At 34.7% G+C, this 21,410-nt stretch overlaps 2 protein-coding genes across 3 annotated transcripts; one reads left to right on the forward strand and one right to left on the reverse strand.

Moving 5' to 3' along the window:
• Positions 1-1,718: 1,718 nt before the first annotated feature.
• Positions 1,719-10,132, forward strand: LOC125875051 (protein REVEILLE 6). 2 transcript variants are annotated; one of them, XM_049556120.1, is made up of 8 exons: positions 1,719-1,978; positions 2,557-2,614; positions 4,454-4,576; positions 4,658-4,838; positions 4,937-5,059; positions 7,300-7,409; positions 8,263-8,322; positions 9,730-10,132. In XM_049556120.1, the coding sequence occupies exons 1-8, from the start codon at positions 1,785-1,787 to the stop codon at positions 9,766-9,768; spliced, it is 888 nt and encodes a 295-aa protein (XP_049412077.1). In that variant the 5' UTR covers positions 1,719-1,784; the 3' UTR covers positions 9,769-10,132. The 2 variants fall into 2 exon arrangements, with proteins under 2 accessions (XP_049412077.1, XP_049412076.1); XM_049556119.1 differs by having other exon boundaries at positions 1,720-1,978; positions 9,746-10,132.
• Positions 10,133-10,948: 816 nt separating this feature from the next.
• LOC125875049 (heat shock protein 83-like) lies at positions 10,949-14,304 on the reverse strand. The gene is made up of 3 exons (XM_049556115.1): positions 13,833-14,304; positions 12,964-13,244; positions 10,949-12,689 (listed from the first exon to the last, which is right to left on the reverse strand). The coding sequence occupies exons 1-3, from the start codon at positions 14,110-14,112 to the stop codon at positions 11,136-11,138; spliced, it is 2,115 nt and encodes a 704-aa protein (XP_049412072.1). The 5' UTR covers positions 14,113-14,304; the 3' UTR covers positions 10,949-11,135.
• Between the last annotated feature and the right edge of the window lie 7,106 nt (positions 14,305-21,410).

A 21,410-nucleotide genomic window follows, 5' to 3' on the forward strand; every position in this document is an offset into this window, starting at 1 on the left:
GGGGGGGGGGGTGTGGTGATTTGAGTGTAGGGACAAAATAAATTGATTTTTTCAACAAAAAAATAATTGTACTTTGAAGTTGGAAGAGAGTTTTGGAAAATGTTTTTCTTAAGTTTAGAAGGGAAGTCATTTTCCTTAAATTTGAGGAAAACGAGTTGATTTGGAAAACATTTTCCAAAACTTTAGCCCAACCAAACATGAGAAAATTGGAAAACATTTTCCAGAAAATGTTTTCATTCATACTAAACACACCCATAATTTCTATTTGTTCTCAATTTATAATTTTGCTCGTATTTTCTAATTTTCTAAAAGAATAATTTCAAAGATTATTGTTATGACCTGCATCAATATCACTTTCAAAGGTTAAATGCCCATTTTTTTAAAAAATAATTAATAAAAGATTTATAAAATCTATAAAATTAAGTGCACGAATTTTGCGTGGCAAATCACCTTTTGTACCAAATCATAATAGTAACTATTTTCAGTATTTGAAGGACCATTCGAAAAACACATAATATTCTTCCTTTTATTAATACAATGATGATTAACATTATTTTGTCATTTGCCACGGGCACGTCATTTCTTTAATCAAAATAATTATTTTATCATCTTTTCCACTTATCATATACTAGTATCACATTTACTTATGGAAGTGGAGCAAATTTAGTAGAACATGTATCATGACTTTTCAACAAAAATATATTTTGCCTTGATCAACATTTTACTATTATTATTGTACATTAGGATTTAAAGCCAACATTTTATCATATGAAGGCATCTTAATCTGTAAATCGTTGGGACTTAAATATAATATCTTATTATTACAATGCACTGAGTCATTAACTCAATATCTTATCTACTTGATATGATTAGACTTGAATCAACCGTCTTTTCCTTAACCATTAGCATAATAATAAAAAATTAATCGAGATTCATCCTTTGTATAAACTATAATTAATAAAAAAAAAAAATATGACAACAAAAATGATAGTAGCATTTAGCAAAGCATAACATCAACAAAATTTTGGCCAGCTTGACAAGTAACATGTGATAAGATTAGTCCAAAAAAGTAAGTAGAAATTATCAAAGCATGAAAACAATAAAATAAAGAGGCAAGAGATATCAACTTTTTTTATTCTTTAAGAGTTCAAGTGATTCTCAAGTGAGTACAATATGAACTCTGGTGTCATTTTTTTATATAATATTACATATATAGACATACAAAAGATTGTCATAAACATGACATTAATTATGATGATTGTGTGAAAAATTCATAGAAGAAAGTTATGAAAGTGTGAGAGTTAACATCATCATAACGAAAAAGTAGTGAAAAGTTTACGCCTAAAGTAATAAATATGGACAAGCTAATTATTTCATAGCACATTTAGATTTTTAAAAATATTTATATTCTATATTTTAAATTATTTTCAGAGGAAAAAAGCTTATCTAACACTTTATTTATCAACTACATGACAAATTATTATCCATTTCAACATTTCCTCCTAATATATACTCCTACTTTTAAAATCTATTTCAACACTTTTGACAATATCTTTCAACACTTATTAGTTATTTTTTATTAGCTAAAAATAATCCAATTTGGTTTCACGTATTTGTTTTTGTTTGCCAAAAGATAAAAAGAAAAATATATATAAAAAAGGGGATAGAGAAAAAAAAGAGGGAAATTGAAAGAAATCAATATTTTATGTTTGGCAGACACTAAAACATCACATGAACCCAAACCCAAACCCGCCCACATATTTTTCTACTTGAATCGGGTGGTCATGGCCCTTCCTAATCTCGGCTCCTTCTCCAACCCAACCGCCACCGCTTCTGCCGCCGCAACGCCGTCCACATCCAACCCGTTGTCTCCTTCCGATGACCCGTCAAAGAAAATTCGAAAACCCTACACTATTACCAAGTCGCGAGAAAGCTGGACCGAACCCGAGCATGATAAGTTCCTCGAAGCTCTTCAGCTGTGAGTTCTGAATTTTGGAACAATTTCTACTGCTAATTCATTTTGATTTAGGGGTAACGGTTTAATTTGAGTTGTAAGACGGGAAGATTGTTTTTGTGAATTTCGAATCATTGTCGTTGCTCGTTTACTTCTAGGTTAACTAGATTGCTCGCGAATGAAATTAAGGAGTTCGGGGATTCGCTGTTATACAAGTTTGTTTCTTTACGAGTTCAAGAAATGTGTACTTCAACTTATTGTTTCTTCTGCATCTTGTGTTAATTCACATATATCAACTACCCATAAATCCCAAATTTAGTGGGGTCGGCCAATTTTCCACTATATTATTATCTTTTGAAGAACAGCAAATGGTTTAAGGGAGTTCTATAGATACCTTGTTTTCCTTTTTTTTTTTTATATATATCTCAACATTGTTTTGGAAGTTGTTCATCTCATTCTGCTGAAGAAATAGCTTCATTTTACCGAACTTGATCACTTTGTTTATTGTCACTGTGTTCAGTTCTAGGATAAAAGAATATTAAGATGTCTCCTTTGAGTTAAGATTTTTCTTGTTACTGATTGCTCATTTTGTTAACATACAGCTTTGACCGTGACTGGAAAAAGATTGAAGCATTTGTCGGATCAAAAACTGTTATTCAGGTAATATTAAGGTTAGCCTAAAATGTGCACATCTTATTAAGTACCTATTCTTTTCTCTGAACCATCATTTTATTTTGCAAATTTAGGTTTCTCTCTCTCTATTACATGACAACCGACTAACAAGCAACTACCACCAAGTTAACTATTTCTTGTCTAATTGCTAATTTTGCGAATATAACATGGCATATAGTTGACAACTGAGGAATAACCTAGTGGTAAAATCCCAATCACAAGATGGGGGTTTGTGTCACAAAGATAAGCATGTGGGAATGTTACTACAGGTATGAGTAATAGGGAGTTGATGGCACACATGATCAACTATCATCGCTGAATTTGCTAGTTTTCGTGGGTAAAATGGATAGCAAAGTGACTAAAGAGCCATTTTTGTTGTTTCGAGTACTTGTAACTGCTTAGGATTTGGATCTCCGTGCTTATCTTTATACTTGTGGCAAGAGTTTTTGTTTTGGAGATAGAATTGGTTTTGCTTTTCTATTCTGCGGGTGGAGTCACTTGTCATCAGGATTATATAATGACCAGGAAATAAGAAGTACAAAAAACCATTGCAATATTTCCAACACTCCTATAGGCAGAAGGATCTATGTCCATCCCCAACTTCCTTTTCAATCCACATCGGAAATTTTCGGCTTCCTCTACTGGTCTAGTAAAGAGGACTTTCTTTTGAGAAAGTAAAAGTCATTGTTAGCTCTAGTAAAAAACACTTGCTAAAGTCTGTGGCCTTTGACTATGTTTGTTTACTTGAAAAACTCAAAGTACTAAAGTAACTTTTTCTAATATAAGCTTCTGAAATGTGCTTTATTTGGTTTAAGTCGGGAAACTGACTACACCAAAATTTTTGGTTTATTTGGTTCGGTTTGTAATTCAATTTTCAAACCGAAAAGCAAAAGTTATGGGTGTATGGGAGAGTTAGGGTTGACTTCTACTTACTCTCCTATCTCGGTGAGCCTTTCTTTTCCATCCCTTTGTTTTTTCTTCCAGTTTCTCCCTTTTGCTTCAATTTGTTCATATTGTCCAAAAGAGGCTAGATTTATTGTTGGAATGAGCAGATCAGATATATCACGAGGAGCAGATTTCTCACTTCTTTAGCTCTCCAAATTGCCACCAACAAAGGCCTGGTATCTCAGAACCTCCCAGCTATTCATCTGCTTTTATATCTGATGATATTTACTGTTCACCCATCTATGTAAATCGATTTTCTGTCGTGTCCAAATGGCACAAGTAAAAGGCCGGTAGATGAAGTTTTAGTACGTCTCTTCTTGTATTTTTTCCTCCATTTTATTTATTTATTTTCTTCCCTAGGCTGGGACAAGATCCAATTGATTTTTATCTCTCTCACGCAGTCACATATTTCTTTTGCCCTCCCTTCTCTTTCCATTAGTTTTTCTGTCATGTCTGTATCAATATTTTGGAGAAGCTATGAAGTTGGGCATAGCTTTCCTTCAATTTGTTATTTTTTGAGAAGCAGGGTATTCAGATGAAACTTTTATATTTTTGCAGAAACACGGGTTGCACCTTTGTCAAGGAAGCCAACTATATGTTGCACTGTTACCCAATAGCCTTTCAAACTTAAATTGATCATATTGTTTATTAATTAATTAGAGTCTCAATAACCAAAATACGAGGTCCTAACAAAAGCTCGATTCACAGCCCAAACTGAAAAAAATGAATCACACAACTGTATCCGGTGGTGTGTGCTATGCACATCATAAACCAAAAACAAATAGAGCAGAACTGAACCAAATGGATTGCTTTTATTTGGTTATACATCAATCTTTGGAGATGTGCCCAGAGGTGTCTTAAAAAGTTTGATCACTTCTGCAGATACGTAGCCATGCTCAGAAATATTTTCTGAAAGTCCAGAAAAGTGGAACAACTGAACATCTTCCTCCTCCTCGGCCAAAAAGAAAAGCTGCTCATCCCTACCCACAGAAAGCCACAAAAAGTGGTAGGAATTATTTTTTGTGGTTTAATTTTATTAACATCAGCTATACATGGAAATAATTGTATTTGCTTTCTGAAATCTCGGCAGCTCCAGCTGTCTCACCGGTGCCTACATCTTTTCAAGCTTCCCTTCCATTACCGGAACCTGGAATTGTAAAAAGGCCCGATTCTTCTTTGTTGCCTTGCAATCCAGCTGCTGTTATGTCTGTGCCGTCATGGACTGACAACTCTGTGCCACCAGTTAGTTTGTCACAAATGAAGAAAGGTTTAGTTATTACGGGTTCTCTTTTGGTTAGATACTGTAATCTCACTTCTATGGCATCTTGGGCTTTGAACTGAAGTAATTGAATGTTCTTCTGACAGATAACATGAGAGAAACAGGTCAGCCAGTCGCCAATAACCATTGCTGCAGTAGTAACGAAAGCACTCCAAGATCAAAATCAACAGTTAAGGTGATGGAGCGGGCCCAAGTACCCTCAATGAGAGGTAAGTCGATATTCTGGATTTTGACTTTTAGACTTGAAATTAGACAACAATTTGGGCTGTGAAACTATTATCCTACAATAACATTCCATTATGGTTCTGCACCACCGTCTGGCGGTAATTGGTAAGAGCGGGCGCGTGATATGTGAATTAGGTGCACATCACAGATTTGAACTAAATACTAATTTACACCAAACATAAAAGTAATAAAGCATGTGAACTATGTTTATGATGGTCAATTCCATTGTTCCAATGCACAAAGGAAGAAGAAAGGCGGGTTTGCATTGAGACCTTCACAACACACATTCAATTTCTTTTTACTGAAAAGGGTCAAGGTTAATAAAAACATTTTGATACGTATGGCTTTTATAGGAGAGTTTCTTAGTGACCAGGTGGAGCTTAGACGACAAGCTGTACACAGAGCTTTGACAATGTTTCTCTCACCAATTTCTATCCAAGCCTGTTTCACAAGACTCCTACTTGTAGCACTAAGGGGTCGTTTGGTGTGAGGGATAATACCAAATAATCCCGGGATTAAATTATAGTACCGCTTATTTTGTTGTTTGGTTGGCAAGTTCGGGATAACTTATCCCGGGATTAATAATTAGTACCGGGATAAGTTATCCCTCTCTTTGGGTGGTATAGTAATCCCGGGATAACTTATCCCGGGATAAAATAGGTAAATGACAAAAATGTCTCTTTCAACCCTTTTGTTATATCACTTTTTACATTAATGAAGGGCATTTTTGTAAACAAATAAATTGTTCTTAAAATTTATTATTTTGAATACAACAAACCAAACACTCAATAAAAAATAATCCCAACACAACTTATCCCATCATAACTAATCCCAACATAACTTATCCCAACATAACTTATCCCATCATAACTCATTTTCAAACCAAACGACCCCTAAGTTTTTAACTTGGCCAAAATATTGCAAATTGGAAAGTAAAAGAGATGGGATAAAGTCCTAAAGGTAGATTGACCTTAATATATATGACAAGAGTCCAAGACAAGTACAGACACACTTGGAAGAGAATGACGTTAAGCAGCATCTTTCCATATGATAAGATCATCCTAGAAGTTGGATTCGCCTTGCGTTTTTCCTTTATTCTTGTTAAATGATTTGCAATCTTTTTTCCAGCTTTGAAATCTCAATCATGTCAGGTCAAAAGAGTTCATTTCTCTTAAAAATCAAGATCTAATTGCTGAAACTCTTGGTAAGGATTAAGGAATCAATATGCGATTGGACAAGTCTTGTTTTGTTCACCAACCACTATTGTTAGGCACCACCATTAGTCTAATTCCTGCGAAGGGTGATAAAGCTGTGTAGTAGATCTTAAAACTAGTCACCTTGCAGAATTGCAGTTAATCATGATTCCAATTGTAGTCAAGATACAGAATATCTTCATCTCCCTTCTTATAAAGCTCTTCTTCAAGTTCTCAGCTTCAATCAGTGTTATTATGCTTGCACTGTCAAATCAACTAAGCTATATTCTCTGTATCTAGTTTACATAAGTTATCACCATCCTATCCTCTTTTCCTTGGCCAATTGAAGAGTGCCTTCTCTTTTATCCAGTGGACTGCTTCGTTTTGTTCCAGCCCGTAACCTGTCCCTCCATTTTGTTTGTGAAAATCACAGGCCTTTATATCTCTTTGTTAATTGATAAAAATCTGCAGTTGCAAAGTCCTCATTATTATTCTGACTTCTGAATGAGCAAGATGACATGCTGCTTTTTATTCGTCCTTGCGTGTGTTTCTGATTATGTTCGATGAATCTGTGCTTCTTGTCAGTTGTGATCCAGAAAATCATGTGATAATTAATTATTGTTGGTGAAACGTATAGTTTTTCTTGAACTATAGTTTGCAGTTTTTGTCCAGAATTTTCTCCAATGTTGGAGTTTTATCTTTGGATGGCCAAATATGACTTCCAGTCGTTCTTTTTCTTTGCATTTTTTTAAAAAAAAAACATTTATCTGCAGCTATGGTCCTTGCTGCATTTGATGACTTCGTGGTATAGCCTGATTTGATGCTAGCTAGATCTGGTTTACTCTATGCCATGTTATCCTTCGCTCTATTCACTGATAGTATTGCCGTCATTCTGCAGAATTAAAGTTTTATTTCCGTAATATAGAATCAAAATTCTCTTCTAATTTAGATGTGTTATTTTAAATAGAGCTGGTGCTTTAGTTTGATATTTACTACGCTAATGCTGCTGTAAATTCTTTTTGTATCTGCAGTTTTGCCAGACTTTGCTCAAGTATACAATTTCATCGGCAGTGTATTTGACCCTGCTGTAACTGGACACTTGCAGAAATTGAAAAAAATGGACCGGATTGATGTCGAGACGGTATACACTCTATTCTGTGCTGTTTCATTATCCTGTGGCTTAATCCTCTTTCTCGTCTTGTTTGCCTATACAACTTGAACTTTGTCTTCAGGAGTACTTTCAAAGATAAAGCTTCTGTAAAGAAGGTGTCTCCTGATCTTTAATTATTGTATTTTCTTAAGGACTAATGCTTCCTATTTCTATGCCACTGCATACACGGAGAATTTGTTCTTATCCTCTAGTCAACAAACGCTTTCTCATCAAATTTTAATGTCTTCTTCCTGGCATTGACTTAGGAAGGGAAGGGATGGGTTGAAAATTTCTTCAAATTGCTATGAGTAATTCCTCTCTTAAGATAGATAACGGGGGGAAGGATATAGGGGCTGACTTTACTCCTTTGTATCCCTGCCAGTGCCAACTCTTTCCCTGCAAAAGGTAGGAGTAGTGAATTTATGATTGTCATAAAATATAATGTTCAATTTTCATTTGCTTAGTGAATACTTGCTATAGTGTGTTGTTAACATGTATGTGACCTGTGGGCATTCAATCTGGATGCTACACTTTGAAGGAAGAATGGAAATTTAGCAACACTTGAATCTGGTAATTGGAATTTGCACCATTGCATATGGCAATAAAGGATGTCTTCAACTATAGAATGCATCCGATAACTAATTCCACAATACGCTGATCCCTTCCCATACCCCACCCAGGTCTTTGCCCTTAAATTCATCGTACACATGTAGGTATATGTTTTCAGTTACCTTACATCATGTTTACCATCTAAAAGAGATTAGTCGTATGCTCCTCATTGGAGTTGGTGCCTCAAGCATTTAATTCAAGATTTAGATAAATTTTCTGCTCTATTCTTGTGCAGGTGTTATTGCTGATGAGAAACCTCTCTATCAACCTTACAAGCCCTGATTTTGAGCATCATGTAAGTACAATATGTTTTTCGCATTCTGATTTCTGATGGCTTTTAAATGTTTACCTAAGCTTTTGGTTGGATAGCTTCTGCTGGTTCTTTTGCCATTTGGCGTGGTTGGTCTGAAATTAGTGAAATCTGCAGCTATTGTTTTCATGTATTTTGTATTTGTAGCATTTTGACGACACAGCCGAGTGGTAAGGCAGAGGACTGCAGTTCTGCTTTTACCTCTTGGTGCTGACCCAGGAGGGCAAAGAGCATGAATGTGGAGGTTAGATAGTTGGGGAGGCTGGAGAGCGGAGGTTGGTTTTTGAGATTGGGGAGAGGGAATTGGTAGAATGTTGGAATATTAGAATCTTAGGATAACTATATTGTTCCATGTCAAAGTGAAGTATACATGTATTGCATAAATCATCTTTAAGAATTTCTAGGCGTGAAGATACTGGTCTCACATTCTCGGATTCTCTCCCTTCTCACTGGTAGAAGACCTCTATGATCTCGGTGGAGATTTGCGTCGTTTCTGTTTACTGACAAGCTGCTTTATGCTGTATATGTAACCCACTCGGTCAAAAACTTTCATTCTTTCTCTGTTCCAGTAGATTTGATTTTTCTGTTTCAGCTTTTTTCTGGTGATTGTTTTGACAGCACCACACCTCTGATGACTGATCAATAATTTCTTATGTTAATGCGCCCTCTTTAGATTTAACTGTTTCAGCCATTTCTGGTCATTGTGAAGCGTGATTTTCACAGTTAAGTTTAACCGAATTTTGTAAAGGAGTCGGCAGTTTTATGATTAAGAATAAAGGTTTTCAGTTTTTGCATACGTTAAGTGGTACGTCCTCTGTCCCAATTTATGCACTATTCTTCCTTTTTAGCTAGCCCAAAAAAGAACGACACCTTTTTTTTTATATCTAGTAACAGTTTAACTTTAAACTTTTCATTTTACCTGTAATTTAATGATTTATAGTTACACAAATATCTATTCAACTTCCATACATTAAGGACCATTTTGGTCATTTTCTCGTACCTACAGCACCGCGTCTCGTTACTATACAACATACTCACACTTGTCTTGGGACTTGCACTTCCTTATGATGACTTGTTCCAGAAGCATGAACCTCCTGGTGACTTTTCTGTCAATATTCCAATTACCACTGTATAAGCTTTTCTTGTATCGTTCCAGCCCAGAGTGGCTTTTTTTAAAAAAAATATTTGCTTGATTTATAAGAAATTTGTGTTCGGGTTCAGGGAAGTGCTAGGATGCTGTATTAGATGTATCAGTTTCATATGGGAAAAGTATTTTGCATATAAAAGTCATCCCCCCTACATGTGTATTGTTACTTGTCTTGTGCATTTCCCCCCTCTTCTCTTATCTTTCAGAGGAACAATTATTTGCTAGTCTTCATCTCAAATTGATAGTTGATTATTGATGCAGAGGCAGCTGCTTTCATCGTATGATATAGAAATGGAGAAGCAGTGCAAATAAAATCAATGACCACCAACTTCAAAGTGATGTTCAGTTCGGGTACTGCATACAATGGTTTTTGCATACCGTTCCCATTATTCTTTGCTGGAGAGTATTATTGTCCCGATGAAAGCCATATCGGAACTGGTCAGGAACAAACGGCGATTGAAGGACGCACATGTAATAATACCAAAAGCCTGTGGTTTGTTTGATAGCAGCTGCTATGTCAGATTCAGAGTTCTTTTGCTTGTGGAGTTCATATTTGTGTACATACTGTAAGATATAAACAGAGATGATAGTTGTGATGCAGGAACTTAAATATATAAAGCTGGGTTTATGTAAATTCAAGTTTTGACAGACTCCAGCCTCTGCAATACAAATTCTTCATGGCAAATGTAAAACAAATGACGATCCTTGATTTTCACTGGTGTTTGGACTGCTAAACTGGTGGATTTTCACACTTGTGTTTGCTTCTGTTGCCTGCGAATAATGTATCTACCGCTACAGCAGCAGCAACATGTATCTACCACTACTAGTGAAGTACTTGTTTTATCAATCCATTGTTTCTGTGCATTGGAAATCTATGTAGGCTTTTATTTATGGAGGTTTCAAATCGCATGCTTCCACTTAATTCACTGTATCAAATAGCAATTAGATCTTTCTTTGATATATATATATATATTCGCTATTCCGAATAGAGTGACAAAGAATTCAAATACCCCTGCTGATGTATTTTGAAATCCCACAGCTACAGTTTCGGCAAATTGGTTAGCATTATTTAAGTAAAATTTGCACTCTTCACATTTTCTGAATCAGAGTCCAGCGAGAGATCAACAAAATTCAGTGAGGGAGATCTCATTTGCTCTCTTAAGCATCGTTCACCTGATTCCTGCCCCTATTTGATTGTAGATCTTGATCGTAACAAAGAATGATTACATGTGTGAATAGGCGCTTTGCTTTCATTGCAGTTTTATGATAATCTTATAGTTCTCCCTCCCTCCACATGCGCAGTGCTAGGATCAGACGAGTAGGTTTCTGTAAAAAGGTAAATGTTGTTTAACCTATGAAGACACTTTACAGTTGGATTAAGCTAGAACGACAGGTTAACACCATAAGAGAAAGAGAATGATAAGGTGGAGGATTAAACAATCATCCAACGAAGGGATTAACATATCACAAAACAGATTGACATTCCATTAATTTGTACGATCCTAAAATGAAACTATTATATGGGTTTTGCTTACACAACATGACACTACTAACTCGACAAAACACAGTATTCAACAGAAAGACAAAGAAAAACAACTATTTAGGGTATCTAGAGTCTCGATATGAACGGCATTGAGATGACACCAAGTGCTTAGTCCACTTCCTCCATCTTGCTTTCCTCACCCATTTCCTCTAGAGGAGGCATATCATCAACATCCTCACCAGCTTCCTCTTCTTCGTCAATGCTCAAACCCAACTTCAGCATTCTGTGAATTCTTGAAGCAAAAGTATTTGGGTCATCAAGACTAAAACCAGATGTCAGCAGAGCTGTCTCAAACAGCAGCAACACAAGATCTTTCACTGACTTGTCATTCTTGTCAACTTCAGCTCTCTTCCTCAACTCCTCCATAATGCCATTATCAGGGTTGATTTCCATTGTCTTCTTGCTAGACATGTAAGAGCTCATACTGTTGTCCTTCAAAGCTTGAGCTTTCATGATTCTTTCCATGTTAGCTGTCCAACCATACTCGCCTGTCACTAAGCAACATGGAGAATCAACAATCCTATCAGAGACTACAACCTTCTCAACTCTGTCTCCAAGGATGTCCTTGATGACCTTGCAAAGGCTCTCAAAAGACTGCTTTTTTTCTTCCTTTTTCTTCTTTTCTTCTTCACTCTCATCATCAAGCTTCAGGCCCTCCTTCGTAACAGAAACTAGTTTCTTACCATCATATTCCTTCAGTTGCCCAATTGCATATTCATCAATGGCATCAACCATGAAGAGTACTTCATATCCTTTCTTCTTTAGGCGTTCCAAGAATGGTGAGTTTTCGACTGCCTTTTTGCTCTCTCCAGTGATGTAGTAGATGTCTTTCTGACCCTCCTTCATCCTGGTTACATAATCTTTCAAACTTGTCAGCTCATCACCACTCTTGGTTGACTGGTATCGAAGGAGGTCAGCCAACTTAGCTCTGTTCTGGCTATCTTCATGAATGCCCAACTTCAAGTTCTTTGAGAAAGCCTCATAGAATTTGTTGTAGTCCTCCTTGTTCTCTGCAATCTCATTGAACATCTCAATGCATTTCTTCACGAGGTTCTTCCTAATGACCTTGAGAATCTTGTTCTGCTGCAGCATCTCACGGGAGATATTGAGGGGCAAATCATCAGAGTCAACAACACCCTTCACGAATCCAAGGTACTCGGGGATAAGTTCCTCACAGTTGTCCATGATGAACACCCTCCTGACATAAAGTTTGATGTTGTTCATCTTCTTGCGGGTGTCAAATAGATCAAATGGAGCCCTCTTAGGTACAAAGAGGATTGCCTTGAATTCAAGTTGCCCCTCAACAGAGAAGTGCTTGACTGCAAGGTGTTCCTCCCAATCATTGGTCAGGCTCTTGTAGAAAGCGGCATATTCCTCCTTTGTGATTTCTTCTGGTTTGCGTAACCAGATTGGTTTCTGCTTGTTAATGAGCTGCCACTCATGAGAAACCTCCTTGATTTTCTTCTTCTTACCTTTCTCCTTCTCTTTATCCTCATCCACTTCCTCAATATCACCCTCTTGTTCTTTCTTGGGTTCATCATCTTCATCATCGCTGATTTCCTTCTCAGTTGTCTTCTCAGTCCACAGGTAAATTGGGTAGCTAATGAATTCAGAATGCTTCTTCACAAGGTCTTTGATTCTCCTTTCCTCCAAGTACTCCAACTGCAAGTATCAATGCAAGTTAATTACAAATAATATTCTACAACTGATTGACGCCTAAGAAAACTTACATGCACGTGTATGAACCAAACCAAATTAATTGAGCTACGAAGGACCATTAAAAAGAACAAACAACAGTCTTCAAGAACACATCTTAATTAAAGTTTAAATGGAAGTTACTAGTCGATTTGGTACAACTACCGAAAGCAAGTTATGATTTATTGTTTCTGTGCACAAATAAAACAGACATATATTTTAGTTAGAAATATGAAATTACCTGGTCTTCCTTGAGGAAGAGAGTGATTTTAGTTCCTCTGCCCAATTGCTCCCCATCAACATCCCTTGTAACAGTGAATGAACCACCAGCTTGTGATTCCCAGATATACTGCTCATCATCGTTGTGCTTGGTGGTTACAATAACCTTCTCTGCTACAAGATACGCAGAGTAGAAACCCACACCAAATTGTCCAATCATGCTCACATCAGCCCCAGCCTGTAGAGCTTCCATGAACTCCTTTGTGCCGGACCTCGCAATTGTACCCAGATTGTTAACCAGATCTGTGCAACCACAGAGAAAACAGAGGTATTAGTACCATTCTGGCCTAAATCTGTAGAATCTCTACAGCATATAAACACAACCACCCTACTAAAATTCAACCATAGAATCAATTCATACACAACATGAACTACATGGGCCTAGGAATTCTTCAACTATCAGAGACGAACCTAATCCTAATTTGGTTAACTACTCAAACACACAGATAGTATAAAATTTACAGTCATATTTATAAATTTAAATCCAAATGAAGGAAAACACATTAATCTCCAACGCCAACAAAGATAAACACAAGTACATTACATGCTTATTCATGTAGAGGTGGATTTAAGATTTAGAGTCATGAGTCCCTGTCTACTATTTATTATTGTAATTTTAGACATATATTTATGCTTTACCTCGAAATTAATAAATTCAATTGAACCTGTACCTAATATTTGCTATATCCGCTCCTGTATCATGCATTACAGATTTTTCAGGTAAAGCTCCATAAAGAAAAATGCAGTAACAGCGAAAATCAAGCAGATAAACCTCTGGAATGGAATATAGTAAACCGATGTATAAAATTGTGAGAAAGCAAATGACATTACCTGCTTTAGTCATGCCGATACCACTATCAATGATGGAAAGAGTTTTATTCACCTTGTTAGGAACAAGGCGAATGAAGAGTTCAGGCTGAGCATCGAGCTTGCTCTTATCCGTCAAGCTCTCGAACCGGATCTTATCCAATGCATCAGAAGAATTGCTAATGAGTTCACGAAGGAAAATCTCTTTGTTACTGTAGAATGTATTGATGATCAAACTCAACAACTGGTTAATCTCAGCCTGAAAAGCAAATGTCTCTGCCTCAGCCATCTGCACATCCGCCATTGATGCTCAAAGCTCAACAAAACCAAAAAGAAACGCCGATCGAGTGAAAATGAATAAGATGTTGATCGTAAATTCAGAAAGAAAGACTTGTGAGTTACGATTTTTGATGAGCTAAAGCATGAGAGCTGTCGGTTTATATATGAATGCATGAGATTCTAGGTCCTTCTATTAGCGATGAAGTAGGAATGCAATATTTGCTTCTGGAGTCTTCTACGTTTTAATATGGGAACGACTGAACCGGATTTTCGTGTGTGAAAAATAGTATGGGCAAAATGGTCTTTTTAGTCCAGTTAAGACACCTGGAATGTTCTTCGCCTATTCCTGATACTTCTACTGAAAACATTTAACCAATAAATAAAACTTTTATGCCCTCTATATTATTAAAATATAACTTTTGTCTTTATTTTATTTTATTCATATATATCATGATATTAAAAACTACTAGTTTAAGAACTTACTTATAAAAATAAAATTAAATGTTATTTTTACAGAAAAAATAAAAGTAATAATTAAGCATATAAAGGTTAATAACATTTTTTTTTACTATCATCAAACTTGAATAGGTCCAACGGTTTGTAAGTTATCATCAAACTTAATAAGCAAGTTTAATTATGAATATAGTATGAAATCCTACTGATTTGTAACGGATGTCACAGTAATCATGTCGCTTTATGATTTCTCACCTTCAACCTATAATCTGGATTTAAAAAAAATAAATAAAACTTACTAAAGACCATTTATGAACCGTTATCAAAATCGAGAATAATACTTAATACGAAATTAAATGCTATCTCCGTTCAATATTAGACAAGCATTTTACTAAAAAAATTTGTCTCATATTAGTTGATCACTTATTAAATCAGTATAGAATTAATTTTTTTTTTCCATTTTTACCATTACAATTACTATGACCTTGGAAGTTTGAATAAATTTTAAAGATCCAAAATTTTCTTTTTCAAGAGGCAAATGAATACTCCCGCCGTTTCAAAAAGAAACACTTGGTTTCCTTTTTAATCAGTTTCAAAAATAATGACTCATTTCCTCCTTTGGCAACACTTTAACTTCAACTTTTCACGTGACATGTTTAAGATCACAAGATTAAAGGGCATTTTGGTACATTTGACATAACTTTAATTTAGAACCACAAGATTAAAATTTTTTTTTTCTTAAACTCCGTTCCAAGTCAAACTAGGTCATATTTTTTAAACAGAGGGAGTATGAATAAAGGACATAATAGTAAAATTGATCAATTTATTAATGATTTCTTAATAATCGTATAAAATTAAAAATGTCCATCTAATATGGGATAATAGGATGCAGGGAGTAACTTATTTGCTCAAACACCTTGGGTTCTCGAATGAAAAAACTACATAATGGGTCATAAAACTCAAAATAAATATTTGTTCATACTTCAATCTAAAGTAATTCAAGATTAAGATTAATAATTTTCTATATATATATATATATATATATATATATATATATATATTACTATACTGATATCATTAAAGTTTCTTATTCATGAATTACTCATTAGTCAGTGATAATATAAGAATATATGTATATTGTTGTGGTATCACTAATGTCTACTCATTATGTCACACCCCGAAATAGGGGGAGTAATTGGCACTCGATACCCTATAAGATTGAGTTACCCACTAAAACATACTAGCTAAACCAAATTGTGAGACAAAAAGATTGGACATCACAACCTCTAAAAAGTGAAGCTTGGATCCTGAAGGTCACCTGAATAAGGATAAATCATACAAACAATAGTAGACAAGCTGAAAAAAATAAAGATGTACTATCTAGCCGACGAGGCCACAACCGAAGACATACCTACTTACAGACACATATATACATGCCAAGATTATTGGCTGGAGGTTGAAACAGACAAAAAGAAAACCCAGAATATTGTGTCCACAATAGCCTCTATGAGTGACATAAGCATTGTCGGGACAAAGCCTCAAATATACCCAAATTGTACAACAAAAGTAAACATCATCTGATAGCCCCAGGACAAGATGGAGCTTTCCAACTCACAGTTGAACATGAATCCTAGCGGGTGGGTCAATTAGAGTCCCTGCATGTACCTGCTCGCACGAAAGAAAAAGCAGCCTCCCCATGCAAATGGACGTCAGTACGAATAAAAATGTACTGGTATGTAAAGCGAAAAGTAGAATCATAAATATTTACTGTAAAAGGGTAATAGAGATACCACCTGAAACTGAAACTGAAACTCAAATAATCTCAATGTCTCACATTTGGCCCTCTACTATTTAAATATGCATGGTATGCTCGTATAATCGTATGTTGTGAATACATACACACACACACACACACATACACACACACACACACACACACACATATATATATATATATATATATATATATATATTAATGTAAATGCATGACATACCCAACCAAATACTAGCAATGGTGGTGCCTTTCGGTAGAGAACCGACATCATATTCGCCAACTTGTGGCCATCTGTGTCTCATACGTATAAATATAGGCAATAGGCCTCATACCTCCCGATTATAGCTCAGGAGTAGAATGCATAGCATGTCATGTCATGGATTTGTAACACCTATATGTTAATGTTGTCATGCTGCCAATCTTGGCATGTTTATAGTCTTGTTCTCATAACCTTATAATAACCTTCGTATATTATATAACAATCTCGTGGAACCTCATATGTTCTTCCAAATAAGCTTGAAAAGTTTACTCAAATTTTAGAAAGATAACCTAACCTTGCAGCTATTCATAACAAGTTTAAGGTGATTTACTTAGTTCCTAACTTGGTTCCTAGATAATTTATAAAAGACGTATTTCAAAAATCAAGTGTTTTAATAGTCATGCCATGGATTTATAACACCTATATGTTATTGTTGTCATGCTGCCAATCTTGGCTTGTTTGTAGTCTTGTTCTCATAACCCTATAATAACCTTCGTATATTATATAACAATCTCGTGGAGCCTCATATGTTCTTCCAAATAAGCTTGAAAAGTTAACTCGAATTTTAGAAAGATAACCTAACCTTGCAACTATTCATAACAAGTTTAAGGTGATTTACTTACTTCCTAACTTGGTTCCTAGATAATTTATAAAAGAAGTATTTCAAAAACCAAGTGTTTTAATAGTTAACATTTAAGTTATATTAGAGAGTTTTGAAGATCGTGACTTACTTTAAAGATTTTTCATAATAACTTTAGTGGGGAAAGAGAGCTGGTTACAAGTGATAAGGGTCTCCCGTGATATTTTAAGTCACATCACCCAAAAAAAGAATAAGAATTCATACATGCAGACATATAATCAAGAAACCAATAAAATGACATGTAGATGTTGAATACTCTATTTATCCGAACGAGTGGAATATCAAAATAACAGAATTATAAAAATCGAAGCTTACACTTGTTCACTAATTATGACGGTTCACCAGGGCCTCTTTCCTCCTCCCTTTTCTGCTCACTCGTAGGGGTCGGGACCCCCACAAAGGGGGAGGGAGTCGACTGAACATCTCAGCCATTGGCGAGAATTTCACCAGCATCCGATCCCCAATTCTTGTTCACCGAGATCCCAATGCCTTTCACTGAAGGTCTTTCTAGCAAGAGAATAGCGGAATATCACATTCGGCGTTTTAGGAATTTCCGAGGAGTGGTGCTAAAATGAGGGACGTAGCTTAGCCTTAACATACATTTCCAATTAATACTCGAATGGTTGTAGCTTCTTCACAAAAGTTGTTCCTTACATCCTAAGCTTCGCAAACATTATATNAATATCACATTCGGCGTTTTAGGAATTTCCGAGGAGTGGTGCTAAAATGAGGGACATAGCTTAGCCTTAACATACATTTCCAATTAATACTCGAATGGTCGTAGCTTCTTCACAAAAGTTGTTCCTTACATCCTAAGCTTCGCAAACATTATATATACACAACTGGTACATACCTATAAATAATTCATAATTGATCTTAAATCGACAGATTTGCCAAAAGGCCTCAACTTGACGAAACATCCGTAAAACTTCATAAAAACAATCATAAAAGAGACCCAAGATGATTACCTTAGTTAACCAAGTGTAAACCTTGAAGAAACACCAATAACTACAAATTTATATCTTCAAAAACTAGCTCCAAACGCAGCTAATAGAAGGGGAAAACGATTGCTACGTGTAGAGATCACATTTCTAGGCACGGGGTTAACCTTTAATGGTAGAAATCACCAAAAACTAACCTTCATCATGCAAAAACTCCATAGGAACCTCTCTTAAGCTTTCTTTCTGGTTTGGAAGTGAAAAAAAATGTTTTTAGGGCTTAAAACGTTGAGTAAGCCGACATACCACATTTTTTACCCGACCCAGATTCTGCCCCGATAGTCCGTAGTTAAACCCTTATAACTTTTTCCTCCAATGTCGGTTGATTACGGGGTTTTGTGCGTTGCAAACTAGACTCGTAAGCCTTCGATTTAATGGGTGATAGACCTTCTAACTCCTTATATATTGGGAGAAAACATCCAAGACATACCAAAGTTAAGAAAATATTATTAGAGAAACTTCAATAACTTTTGCCAACCTTAGTTTTGCTAATTTTCTTGACTTCAAAACTTAACATATGACCCTCGTACCATTATATTACCTCATAACACACTATTCTTAGCATGTTTTACACTCATAGGCTTATCCACAAGGTGTGGGACAATTTAAACCTTTCAAACGGGCGAAATTCTATCCTAGCCATTTCTTTAATCATGAACTTTGTTTGAGGGGTCCCTTTGACCTAAAACATTACTTTAGTTCTTTGACATTGCCACCTATTTGCAATCTTAATCTCCAAGTACGATACAAAATCATATACACCTCATATAACCATGCCATACTACACCACATATATTATGCAAGAATAGAGAAAAAGTACGGGATCTTACACATTAGGTAATGATACTATAAGAGTATATGTATATAGTTGTGGTATCATTAAATTTTCTTGTTTAGAAATTATTCATTAGTCAATGAGACTATAAGAGTATATATATATATATGGTATCATTAAGGTTTCTTGTTAAGAAACTACTAATAAGTCGATAAAACTAAAAGATTATAAATATAGTTTCATTGACGTATGATTAATTTCTGAACAAGAAATCTCAATGATACCAATACATTATATATGTATTGATTTAATATCAATTAAGCGAAATTACCAGTTTTAATGATACCAATGTTGTATGTGATACTGATATAGTATCAGTTAAGCAAAATTAGTTGGGAATACATAGTATAATTATTTAGTAGTGTATGAGTATAAATGATATATAGTTGTAATTATTTTATTTTTATGAATATTTGCTTAGTTTTCCCTTCTCGAATTGGAGTGTAAGCGGTCTCGTGGGCCGTTCTGCTTTTGCAGCCCATAGCTTCAAAAGGCCCATGAGCTAGACATAACACATAAGTCATATGGGCTATCCAGAAGTTTCTGAAATCAAGAACATCTCATTAATTCAAGTTTAATATACATGTTCATATGAATGCAATTTGTATGTAGGAATTATGAAAACAAAGTTACTAGTAAAGTCAATAATTCTTCAAATATATATTAAAAAAAATGAGTAATTTTTAACCTATATACGAAGTACATTTTTTCTAAGTTATAGACCCTTTATCGACTTTAGCTCCATCAAGAGTAGTGTTAACATGCAAGTGCCTTCAACCAAAGTTGAGTCGCACTTGATTATAAGCTAGGAACCTCCGATCCATAGAGTAGACTAGTATACTTAGTTATACGTTTTAAATTAGTGAAAGGTCTTAAACATATCTTATTTTTTTTAGTTTCATATCTGAAATCTCAAATGTGTGACCATTGTGAGGTTTTTCATAAAAAAATCACAAATCATCTTACAAAATACACCTAAACTATTAATTGTTTTTTTTTAAATCTCGGGTGGTATTACAAGTAGAAAAAGGGGAAAACTAATACGTTGAGGACTTGAGGTTGGTGATAGTTCAAGTAGCTGGTAACTCACACACTTGATAGTTCATGTATGATATAAAACTCAAAATAAGATAATTTAGATGTGTTTTTGACTGTTAACTCTTTTTTAATTAGTAGTATATATTTAAGCCCTCTCAATTATGTCATTACCTTTGTTTCTTTCTGTCTTACTTAAGATGTTGAATCCATTCCTAAATCCTAATTAATATGAGCATTCTAGTGTAATTAATTCCTCAGAAACTGAAGGAGGATCTTTGATAGAGACGCCAAAATCTTTGTACTGTTAGATAAATTTGAAAACAGAACCACTACTTGAATACAGATAACAAATTTAAAGTATTTTTTTGAATACAAAAACCATTAAAGAGATGGTGGCCGAATGTGCACGTAAACATGTCTCCAACTTGTGGAAAAAAAGACAAATGAAGCTTGGAAGCTAACGAAAAGAGAAAAAGCGCAAGAGATCACCTAGTTTTTGGTTCAACAAGGAACACGTAAAACAAAAATATAGATAACTTATATAAGGCATTCTATATCCATCACTCCTTACTAGAGATGAATGTTGAGGCTAAAAAATTACTTTATAATTTGTTTGTCTCATTTTTTAATTTATTTTAAGAATATAAAAATTAAAAAAAATAAATCACGTAATTATAAACTAAAAATATGTATATATATTATTTATGATAAGTTGTGTAGTACTAAAAAGTGGTGGATGGCGTAGTGAACTGACCGCCCTAAACGATAGGGAGACGTGTCTCATTCCAAAAACGTGTAATTTTGGTGTACTTTATTTTATTTTTTTTAAGGAGGAATTAATGACTAAGGTCCACATCCAAATATAAGAATGTTACTTAGGATTTGATTGGTTATTATATGAAATTATGAATTAAAATGTAATATAAAATTGTGAGATGAGTTAAAGTTTTATTTAGATATGAAATTTATATATTTTATGTTGTATGTTTTCTCATAAACATAAAATATTATAAGCTATATAACTATTAAAATTATCTTAATTCTTTATACAATATTATCAAAAATAAATTATTATAAAGTTATTCTAATAAAATATAACATTTATTGATCAAACATTGATTTAATAAGAGAAATGAAATAGAACATTTATTAATCAGTTAAGAAAATTGTTTTTTTATCAATTAATGCCAAAGTGGTTAGTCAACTTGTCCCCTCAATATAGCGATGAAAAATTATATTTTTAAACATTGATTTGAATGAAGTAATGATAAATTTGACTTAAGAAAAACGAATTTGATAAATATAAATAATAAAGTAGGAATTGAT

Source organism: Solanum stenotomum, chromosome 8 (assembly GCF_019186545.1).
Source record: "Solanum stenotomum isolate F172 chromosome 8, ASM1918654v1, whole genome shotgun sequence".
Classification (NCBI taxonomy): domain Eukaryota; kingdom Viridiplantae; phylum Streptophyta; class Magnoliopsida; order Solanales; family Solanaceae; genus Solanum; species Solanum stenotomum.